This window comes from Podarcis filfolensis (genome assembly GCF_964270895.1).
Source record: "Podarcis filfolensis genome assembly, chromosome: 16".
Classification (NCBI taxonomy): Eukaryota; Metazoa; Chordata; class Lepidosauria; order Squamata; family Lacertidae; genus Podarcis; species Podarcis filfolensis.
In genome coordinates, this window is record NC_139620.1 from 26,146,514 (window position 1) to 26,157,863 (window position 11,350).

The window sequence follows — 11,350 nt, forward strand, 5'->3', positions numbered from 1 at the left end:
CGGAAGTCCGTTCTTAAACCAAAGCGCTCTTAAACCAAGGCGTGCTTTCCCACAGCAGCGGGGGACTTAATTTACAAATGGAACACTCTCAACAGGAAGCGGAACATGTTCTGCTTCCAAGGCAAAGTTAACAAACTAAAACACCTACTTTCGGATTTGCAGCGTTCTTAATCCAAGTTGTTCATAAACTAACCTGTTCTTAAACCAAGGTACCACTGTAAATTCTCTTCATTAACTGAATAGTAAAAGAAGTTACTTTTGCTGTTGTTGCTCAATTTGCATTCTACCTTTCCAACAAATGGTACTCAAGGCAGCTAACAAACAACTGGAAGGGGCAGAAAAATCTTTTATGCAGAATCCCCAGGTCTGCACCATACAGAAACAGCCATTCTGAAATGCAAAGACACAAAGCAGCCCACTAGAATGGCTAAGAGTCTCTTCATTAACAAAAAAGCAGGGAGCTTTTTCACACACCAAAGGAAAATATAAAATGAACAAGCTGCAGCTCAAGGCGAAAAGCTGCTCTCATCCGGCCAAGTGTACACAAGCACATTCTTTGGTCAAGGCTTCCTTGTGTAAATCGATGTGGCAAGAATGCCGAGCTCTTTGGAGGAAAGGCTTCTTCTCCCTAAAGACCTCTAACCCCTTTGGACACAGCCTGTGAACACATTCAGGAAATGCTTTTTGGATTCTCGGCCTCCTGGCTACATAACATGTCTACCCAATGCAACCCGAGCCATCTTCATTCATCTAATTAAATGGAAGTAAATCCCCCTCTCATATTCACTGTGCGATCCAACTTTGGAAAAGCTGGAAGCAGAGCTCTATGTCAAAGCAAAAACGGGGAACTAGTGGCCCTTCTCCAGGCGTTGCTGGACTCTGCAACTCCCAGTAGCCCCAGCAGCAACATTTGGAAGGGCATAGGCTGTACTCCCTCCCTGCCTTTAAAGCAGGCTTCCTCAAACTCGGCCCTCCCGATGTTTTGAGACCACAATTCCCATCATCCCTGACCACTGGTCCTGCTAGCTAGGGATCATGGGAGTTGTAGGCCAAAAACATCTGGAGGGCTGAGTTTGAGGAAGCCTGCTTTAAAGCAAGATTGGTGCTTAACAACTTAATGCTGACACCTGCTGGGAATCAAATGGCCATCTGTCAGGGAATCTTAATTGTGTTTTCTGCATTGCAGAGGTTTGGACTCGATGACCCTTGGAATCCCTTCCAATTCCACAAATTCTATGATTCTATGACATACTTTCCATAAATTTATGTTGATCTCACAAAGCAGTTTTGATCCAGACCAGCAATGGAGGCTTCAACAACTGGATGAGCTGACAGAACACAACTAATTTTTATTTGATGAAATTTTTGATGAAATTAGTGCCATGGCAGTCCTTGATTTCTTCCTGCTAGGACCGATACTGCTTCTCTGTGAAATTTGCCTCTTTTATACACTCTCACTCTGTGCACCCTTGCCACTTTGCAGCAAGCTCAAGTGCAATTTAAAATGTAACACCTTCCTACCAACACAAATAGGCTAGCCCTGTGCTAGCCCTGTGTACTGGAGACTGAATCAAGGGGCGAGCCCCTCTCTCTCTCTCTCCCAGCAATCCATTCCTGTCCTGGTGATGGGCAGCTACACAACTCATTACCCATACAGAAGTGGGAAAAGCTCAGTCATTTGTGACCAAGGATACAAAAAAACCTGCAATGGGGGGGGGGGTCAGCAAAAATAGACTCCACTTTGAACAATCAAGCTTTTATATTTTTTGAGCCTCCCATTGTTGTAACAAACCGTTTGCAGCAAGAAGCAAGACAGCCCCCTCTACTATTAATTTGGCAAGCCATTCAATTCAGGGGTGCAATTAGGGGCCAGCCAAGCCGCAGACTTGTCAGTAAACACTGCATTCCAATGTCTTAGCACTTGATTTGAGGCTCTGAGGTGGGACACTTGATTTACAGGGCAGGAGGAAGCTATACAGAAATGTTAACATCAAAAAAAGGAGCATTAACTATGACCTGTGTTCATCCCACCCCCCACCCCACAAGAGCGAGATAATGGGCAGATGCAAAAGTGTAAAGGTTGGGTGCCAGCAGTTTTTAAAGCAAAAGGGGCATACTACATTTACACACCGTGGAGACCACTTGCAGAAACACAGAGAGAAATAGAAAACGGTCCCAGAAACATTCCTCAGCACCAACAGAACAAGCTGTTCTGCTCAAGGAGTCAACTACACGACACAGAAGTCACACCAGCAGGAACAAGAGGGTTGGCACAGCTCAGACCTTGTATTCAACAACTGCAGAGTCACTGGCAGAATACACACAGACACACAGGAGCATTAGAACTACAGACTATGCAGTTGCACTCCTTCATATCTAGTTCCTAATGGAATCAAGCCATCCAAAGTTCACTCATTTAACTGGCCACCCTAGAGCCCTGGTGAAGGAAAGCTCCATGTTGCAGGTACTACAACCACTGGTGACTGCATTACCACTCATCCAGATAAGAGACGCACGCATAGAACCCCCTTTGCACTCATCACCCAAACGCTTTAAAGACCCCTCTCCTTTTGCAGTCCAGAAAAGGCCCTGACTATAAGTGGCTCTCCAGGGTTTTGGACTGCTGTCTTTCTCAGCCCTACTTAGAGAAGCAGGGAACTGAACCTAGGACCTTCTGCATTCAGAGCTGGTGCTCTACCATGGAGCAATATGGCCCTCCCTCTTTATTACTATCACACAGGGCATTTTTTTAAAGCCAGAACTCCCCAGAACTCATTTCCAGCACCTCTCAACTGGGCACCATTGCCATTTTAAGAGAACAAGGGAGGTGTTCATGGTGAGTTCCAGCACCTCTTTTTCTAGAAAAAAATCATTGTTATCACCACTATTACAACAGGCAACTAAACCAAAATGCCACTAGTCATGACACCCCCAGGGAGCAAGATAAAAGGTGATAGGTGGGTCCAAAAAGAAAAAGAAGGGGGGGAAAGGCGGAATACTTATGAATGCATACTGGTGTTCTGCCCTTCCTCAAAGAAACTCAGAATGATGGTTACACATCATAGCAGCCCTGGACTGGCACTCCGTGACTTGCTCAAAGCCACTCAGCAAGCTGCAGAGCTGAGCAGGGAATTCAACTTGGGTTTCTCACACCCAAGACACAAAACTTTAGAGCCACTGCACCACACCATTCATTTCATTTTACATTTGGCAAGTTCATGTTGTTTTTAGCAAGGGATGGTGAGACATTTAAGAACATGGCATAAAAACTTCCACAACTTACCTCCCAATCACTTGCGATTTTGGGGGGTGGCTCTAAACCTGACTTTCTGAGCTGATTCTCCTTATAATTCTCATATTGCTTGTACCCAGCATAACCTCCGCCTGTAGCCACCAAAAGGTGCAGTGGGCGTAACCGCAGTACACTCCTCACCGGTGCAGTGTAGAGTTTCCGCTGACCTGTAACAAAAGGAGATAGTACTTTAGGAAACCAGGCAGGCAGACACTGCAGTGTAACAGAGGAAGAGGTTGTACAGGGAACCTGGCATCTCCAAGCCAGCCCAGAGAGAAACGTCACCATTGTTACAAAGACTGGCTGGGGGTTCTTTCAAACCATCAATGGTCACTTCCTAGACAAATCAATTCCCAACTCACAGCTTCAGTTCTCAAACATAGAGCACTATGGAACAGAGTCCACATTCAAATAAAACAATTATTTTGCTTTGACAATTTATATACTCATTCACTACATCAACTCTAAGCAGTGTACATAAAATTCAATACAATGAAAAGAAAAATCAGTTAAAATTATAAAATCAGAATTCAGTTAAAAAGCCTACTGAAATAAAAAAAATAAAAATCAGTAGGTACTGGAAGTTCAACAGGGAGGGGATATGTCTGACCTCAACTGGAAGGTAGTTTCATAAAATCGGGCCCACAATATTGAAGGCACTGAAACTCCTCCAAAGAACTCAGTGATTGGGCAGAGATATAAGGGACCAAGTGATCCCTGGGGCATCTTGGATCTGAGCTGTTAACTTAAGAATGATAAAATGAGAAACTGACAGAAACCAAAATGGGCATTCATTCATCCCTTCTGGGGATGTTGCATTGCCTGTGAAAACCACCTTGGAAGCTGGAGATTTTCAATGGAGGGCTACTGCCACATTCATATTTTTGCTTAATAACAGCTGGCAAAATATGATGGGGAGATGACTACCAAATGTGCTTCTGACCTTTGTACCTCTTACATTCTGGCATCAAAATATTTCAAATGTTTTTTTCCTTTGTTACCATTTCTGAAATGTTATTAAAGTACAACATTGTGTTTCTTTGGTATTTGGCACAGTGGGAAATGGCTGTTTTCCAACATTCCAGCAGTCTGGAAGCTGCATAATCAAAGAGACAGCAAACAGCTACAAACATAAAGAAGCCATGGGCTAACAACAACCCAAATCACCAGAGAGCTGTGAAAGGCAGAATACATATAAAGCCAGGGCTCTGCTGCACACAACAGGCACTTCTTGCACTCTATGGTCCTGCATAGAGACACATGGTGCTTCCACTCAGTTAACAGTGCAAATTGGAAAGCCAAAAGATAAAAGAAAACAAGGAAGTGGGAGTGGGGGAAGAAACCTCATATCATTCTAATCCTTTTCCATCTCTATGCGAACATGGATCTTATTAATCTGTGTTTCTTATCATAGCACAAGAAGCATCTTGCACTTCCCTACTGCCACCTGCTGGACAGGAGCATGTACTAGAATGAAGTCTTCTGGGAATCATTTGTGGGAGCAAAAGAACCTCAGCTAAGATGCAAACTGGCATACATTTGCATACAGGCAGATGCTTTTTACTGATGAGGTTTCTTCACCATAAGGTCCTACGGCTGGTTAAAACAATGTAAATATAGTTTCAGCAGTGAACCTGCCATGAAAGCACTCTCACTGCATTTTAGACACATGGACCAGATTCAGTGGAAAGGAAACATGTTTTTCCAACTTGCAGTAACAATTGCATTTGCACAAAACTGATTGGCTAGCCCTTATGTAAATCAGCAAGCCACCAACCTTCCTTCCTTGCCACTGAGAACAAGATAACCATGACTATGTTATTCTGAGCTTTCTTCCTTCTTTTGGGACCCCAGAGACTGACACAATTAGAGAGAATATGCCACATTAGCTGCATCGGGGTTTTTTCTGGATTAGAATGTATTAATTAAAGGCCTTGGGGTCAAAACTTTTATATTTGTTTGTGGGTGGGGGATTATTGGTTTTTGCTATTGTAATTAAGTTATGTACTTTGTGTTTTCATTTTGTATTTTAATGCTGTAAACCAGCCTGTGATCTTTGGATGAAGAGCCGCATATAAAATTAATTAGTTAATTAATTACAGTAGTTAATTAAATTTCTGGAAATCGTTTCAAGTGTTCAGGAAGCCAAGGCTTTTGCACTTCTTCCAGCTATATTACTTTGTTTACACACCTCCTATATAAATCTGTATGGACATTATTCAGATCTTCTTTAGTGGCCTGGCTCTGGGTGTCCCCACTAAGAAACGGGGCCTTCTCTGTGGTGGTTCATGGTCTGTGCAACTCCCTTCTCAAATCCATTTGATTAAAACTGGCAAATCTGCCCATCTTGCTTGGGACAGGACACCTCTGTGCTCAAGGCAGAACAAAACCACCCTATTCTGGATGGTCTCCCAACTCTATAGAGCAGATTTTCAGGGGTCACTGGAGTCTGCAGGCCAGGGGCAGGGGGAGAAAGTAAAAAGTTGCCTCACCTCCTCCGTTAGCAGACACTTTCACTAGATTAAAAGTCATTGTGCTTGCACATAAGGCACCAACAGGCCACAACCAAACAAAATTAATTTCAAAGATTAAAACATAATTAACAGTTCTGGCCTACATCACCACCAGAATACTCATGCTGCATATACATGATGAATACCTTCACATGATTGATTCAGCAGGAACTACAAGACCAACAGGTTTAATTTTCATCTAATAGTCAGAGACCTAAAATTTCCCAAGGATGGGTATCAGAAATTTAACATCAAAGAGCCGTTGCTATACATGACATGTCACAATCATCATCACATACAGATTACAGATTCTTTATTATGTTGTGTCACAGACTCAAACAAAGCAAAATTGCATAAGTATCAAATATCACAAAACAGGATCATGTCCTGTTCCGTGTATTGAAACCAGCCTTCCAAACCCTCCCTAACCCTCTCTTGCAAAAAACTTCTCTCTTCCACTTCCTGAACAAACCAACTACCTTTAATACTGTGCTTCCAAACCATAATTTGTAATCATAGTTTGAAGTGGTAAGAGAAACAATAAGATGAAAAAATATGAGGATTCTTACCAGTAAGGAGGAATGGGGAAAGTGGTTGCTTCCAAAGTACCAACATCTTCTTCATAGACTGATTATCATGTCTTACAATGCTGCTGTGGAAAAGGGTACTGGTGGTGATGGGTATAAAAACAGGAAAATACAAATAATTATGGACGTATATCTATATAAAAAAATCTACATTAACTACACATATTCATAAACCGAGCTACAAATCATTATCTTCCTCTGGATTACTGTATAATATTTACCTACTCCTGCTTTACCTTACCTACTCCAGATGATGGGCAAGTTATAAATCTTTTTAGAACTAAAATAAATAGATCACACAATGTGTATTTTAGAGAGCTCATTTCATCTTTCTTGACTGGCAGGTTCAGGGCTGCACTTCATTATTTTTAGCCCACTTTTTCCTGTTTCTGCAGGCTTTCCAAAATCTGCTTTTACTGAGGACAAATTTAGCAGTAAAGAAATACAGGAAGCCGCACCTGAAGCCCTGACCTTTGCAACCTCTTCTATCTTGAGGCCGGCAGCAGAGTTCATGGGCATTTTAAACCCATCGACCTTGATGTGTATGGAAAATCTAGAGCCATGAGGAGGAAAGTACATTACTGTGACCAAGTGAACACCCTCTTGTTAACCCTGAGAGGTTCTGCAGTGTAATCACATCAGAGAACATGAGACCTTACAAGCTGGAAACTATCACACTAAAGCAAATTCAAGCCAATGGCCTAAGCCTACTCCTAATTAAAGTATTTGAATTAAGATTTGCTCCCTATGGAATTTATTTTCAAGTTTTCTATGTTGCACAACACTGTATGGGAGTCGCTGAGAATCAAGCCTTGTCATTACAGACTTGCTTCAGGTACAGTTCCTTGGTTATGACAGGTAGGTGAAACTCAGGAACTGTTTTTTTTTTATGATGAATAGCAAAATGCTTCTCATCATACCAGGTGAGGGAGAGGTGGGGGAGAGGAGAATAGGTACCCTATCGAAATGCTCCACTACCACATTGGTATGGATGAGAAGGAACACTGGATGAGCACTGCTGGATCAGACGAAAAGCCCATCTAGTAGTCCAGCATCCTGTTTTCACAATGATCAACCAGATGCACCCATAAAAACCCCACAAGCAGAACTTCAAGGGCTAAACCACTCTTCCCACTTGGAATTCCCAGCAACTGGCATACAGAGACGTACTGCTTCTGACACTGGGTATAGTATATAACCATCGATAGACAAATGTGTGAAAAATAAGGCTAACTTCCACTGAAAGCCAACCAATGTGGTGGCCATCTTGTGGCAGCAAATTCCAGTTAATTATACACTGTGTGAAGAAATGGATCTCTGCAGAGACATGTGGCAATCTGCAAATGTACACAAATGTGTGCAGTGATTTACTATTCACTATATGTGTGATTAGGGTGGGGAAGATGCCCTTGGGGACCCATTAAGATAGGGCTAAACCAAACCCTTGCTATTTGTGACACACACACACCCTGCCAGAGTTTGAGGCATATCCCAGATTGCTTACTTTGGCTCACAAAATTTAATGGGGGTCACTGGGTACAAAGTCATTGGTTCTATTTTATGGTGACATTTCAGAATCCTGACATTTGTTCACCTGCACTGAAAACTATGCCACTAATACAATTACAAATTGTGAATGGAATTAGGCAGAGTCACTTGCCCAAGACCACTCAGTAAAGTCCAAAGCTGAACCATGATATGAGTCCAGATCTCTTAGCACCAAGCACAGCACTCTACACTGACTGTTTAAAACTGTTTCTCATTTTGTTGTTGCTGACACCCATCTGTCTCAGGAGACAATGGAGGAGTGTACCTTTGGGGGTGAAGTCAAACTGCTGGAAGTCAACATATACAAGGCAAAAGCTTCCATCTTGAGTTCAATGGATTTCAACAGCTGCATATATTTCAGCTGTTAATAAGAGGTGTCTCTGAGGCACTACTGAAAAGCTTTGAATAGGAGCTCTTCCTCTTCCCAATAGCTAGTTGGGCCTGCAGATAAAGCCTCCACAGGGGAAGATCAGAATGTTCCAGACTTACTGGAGTTGGCCGCCTTCACCTGCCAGGGAGCCAGTTCATATTACAGTCCTTAGGGCCAAATAAAGTGCGATGACAGAACTGTGCATTTAGTTATAATTTATATCTCACCTTTCTACTGACGCTGTACTCAAGACAGCCCACATTTTAAAGAATAAACTGGTGACAAGGGCCAGGGCCCCTTCGGCAGCTAACACCTTCCTCCTCACCCTCACCCTCGCCTGCACCTGTGGTGCTCTGCCTAGAGAGGCTTGCCTGGTGAGCCACATTAGTTTTTTGGCACCAGGCAAAGACTGCCTTGTTCTACCAGACCCTTTAACATATTCTATCTTTTAAGCTCTTTGAAGGTTTTCAGTGTATTTCCCCCCTTTTCCTTTTTGTTTTTCTTTGTCCTAAAAGGTAGTGGAATAAGTAATGTGCATTGAATTTTTTGTCATATGAGCTTTATTGTATTTTTAATATTTTGCTGGAAGCTGCCCAGAGTGGCTGGGGAAACCCAGCCAGATGGGTGGGGTATAAATAATAAAGTTATTATTATTATTCTGAAAAATGTAATAAAGATGATGATGATATATCATCATTGATATTATTTTAATATTTAATATCGTTTATTTAGTTTTTATAATAGAGCAAATTGGTCATTCTTAACTTTTCTATGCAAGTTGAATTAAGTTGATATGCAAATAGGACAGTCATTTGATTTAGATTGAAACAGATTTTATTGCTGGAAGTATTAATGCACTAATGCTCCTCCCCCCACACCTTCTGAAACCATGGTTTGAACATGGCTTGTTTTAAACTAACCATAGCTTATGTTAATCACAGTTTGCCTGTTCTGACAAAATTACAAACTGTGGTGAACTAAAAGCAAAAGCTTCCAAACTCCTCCTTCCAGCTGTGCAGAAAGAGAGGAGCAGGCTCATCAATGCAGGGCTAAACCATAGTTTAGCATTGTGTTAATCCTGCTTTAGGTGCAAGCATGGCACAGTTGGCTTTCTCTCATGTGCATATGTTGCTCAAGAGCCTCCTCCTTGTATGTTCTACCTGAAGGTTGAAACGAAGAGGGAGTAACTAATTCAGTATCCTGAGGAAGTTCATGGAGGTTGATGAGGGGGACAGAGAACCCAGTCACCTCTGCTCCCAGTCTCCTGAGATTTTATGGAGATGGAAAGATGAGAAAAGAATGTCTAGCCCCTGTGTGTTCCCAACGACCTATAGCTAGGGTGGCAGGGAAACATTCAAGAGCCCAAACTTATATATTCCCTGGGACTTGTGTGTATATATGGTAGCAATGGTGAGGTTATTTAGAGTCCAATCTCCACACTATAAATGGAAATGATGCGAAAGAGAGTAATTCAGATCAGAGTTCCACAGAGTTCTCTTCTGTCCTCTGTGACTCAAGTGGGAAAGCACATGCAAGGCACTGAGAACCACAACTCTGTTCGCCAGCTTAAAGGAGTTTGTGAACAACACTAGAAAGGCCCTCCTTTCCCTTTTTGTTCATATTTTACAACATACTGTCGCTGAACACAGGCATTATGGCTAGCAACTGTTGACAGACTCATCTCCTGTGAAATTAAACTACCCATGAAAGAAACTACTTCTGAGAGATAATCATATATGCACAGAGTAAAAAATTTTAAGACTTAACTTAAAAAACGCGCACACAATTCAATTCCAAAAGTAATTTCCTTTGCATATATTAACTATTTGCCATCACAAATACACTGTGAAATTATATGTGTGTTTGCCAAAAAAATAAAGCCCACTGAGTTGAACATGGCTTACTCTCAAGAATAGGTGCCTAGGATTGCCACCAAAATTTCATTCTTATTACAGTGCAATTCTAACCATGTTAATTCCAATATCCCCATTTAATTTAGTGGGACTTTCTGCTGAGTTAACACTCTTATGAACACACCTGGAGGCTGAAGTCCTACACCCACTTACGGTACTTGAGAATAAGCCCCATTCAACTCAGTGGAGCTGCCCTCAAAGTGAAATATACATAGAGATGGGATCAGCATGTTAAGGATTGAAGCGGTGAAGGCCGCATATAGCATACTATTAGAATGGGAGACGAAAGATGAAGAGGTAAAATCAGTTATGATTAAATGGGCACAAGATGTTGGTCATAACATCATGATGGAGGATTGGGTTAAATTATGGAAAACTGACTTAAAATTTACAGATTGTTCCCTATTGAAGGAGAATTACATGAAGATGATGTACAGATGGTACACAACACCAGTGCAGTTAGGGAAAATGTACAAAACTAGTTCAAACATATGTTGGAAGTGTAAGGAAAAGGAGGGAACATTTTATCATATGTGGTGGGATTGTAAGGTAATCAAAAAATTTTGGGAAATGATATACAATGAACTGAAGAAAATGTCCCATCTAACATTTGTTAAAAAACGCGAGGCATTTTTGTTGGGGATTGTAGGGAAAGACCTGCCAAAAAAGTTGAAAAACATCTTCATGTATGCGACAACGGCCGCGAGAGTTCTGATAGCACAAGGATGGAAGACTGAAGAAATCCCAACTAAAGAATTATGGCAAGAAAAATTGATGGATTATGCAGAACTGGCAAAATTGACTCATAAGCTACGGGACAAGGATAACTGTGACTTTAAGGATGAATGGGAACCTTTCACAAAGTATTTGAAGACGCAACAAAGCGAACTGGACTCCTTGGCAGGTTTTGAATAAACATCCACAATTATTATTTTTTACTGATAATAATTAGCTAAACAGTTGGAGGATCTATACAACTCTGCAATATGCAGAAAATAGCATTATTGGAGAAACCAAAGACTGGAACTGAGGGAAGTCGGGGGGTGGGGTGGGGGGATGGGTTTTGTGGGGGGAGGGGGGGGAGGAAAAATGGGGAGGGAATAAGGATATGTTTTTGGAAAATACGT

At 41.8% G+C, this 11,350-nt stretch overlaps 1 protein-coding gene across 1 annotated transcript in view; it reads right to left on the reverse strand.

The window, feature by feature from the left end:
- PISD (phosphatidylserine decarboxylase) overlaps positions 1–11,350 on the reverse strand; it is a 39,914-nt gene that overhangs the window by 25,645 nt on the left and 2,919 nt on the right. Inside the window, exons 2-3 of the mRNA XM_083590378.1 lie at positions 6,375–6,472; positions 3,284–3,459 (exon numbers count right to left, since the gene is read on the reverse strand). Coding sequence (XP_083446504.1) covers positions 3,284–3,459; positions 6,375–6,472 — 274 coding nt within the window. The remainder of the gene's footprint in view (positions 1–3,283; positions 3,460–6,374; positions 6,473–11,350) is intronic.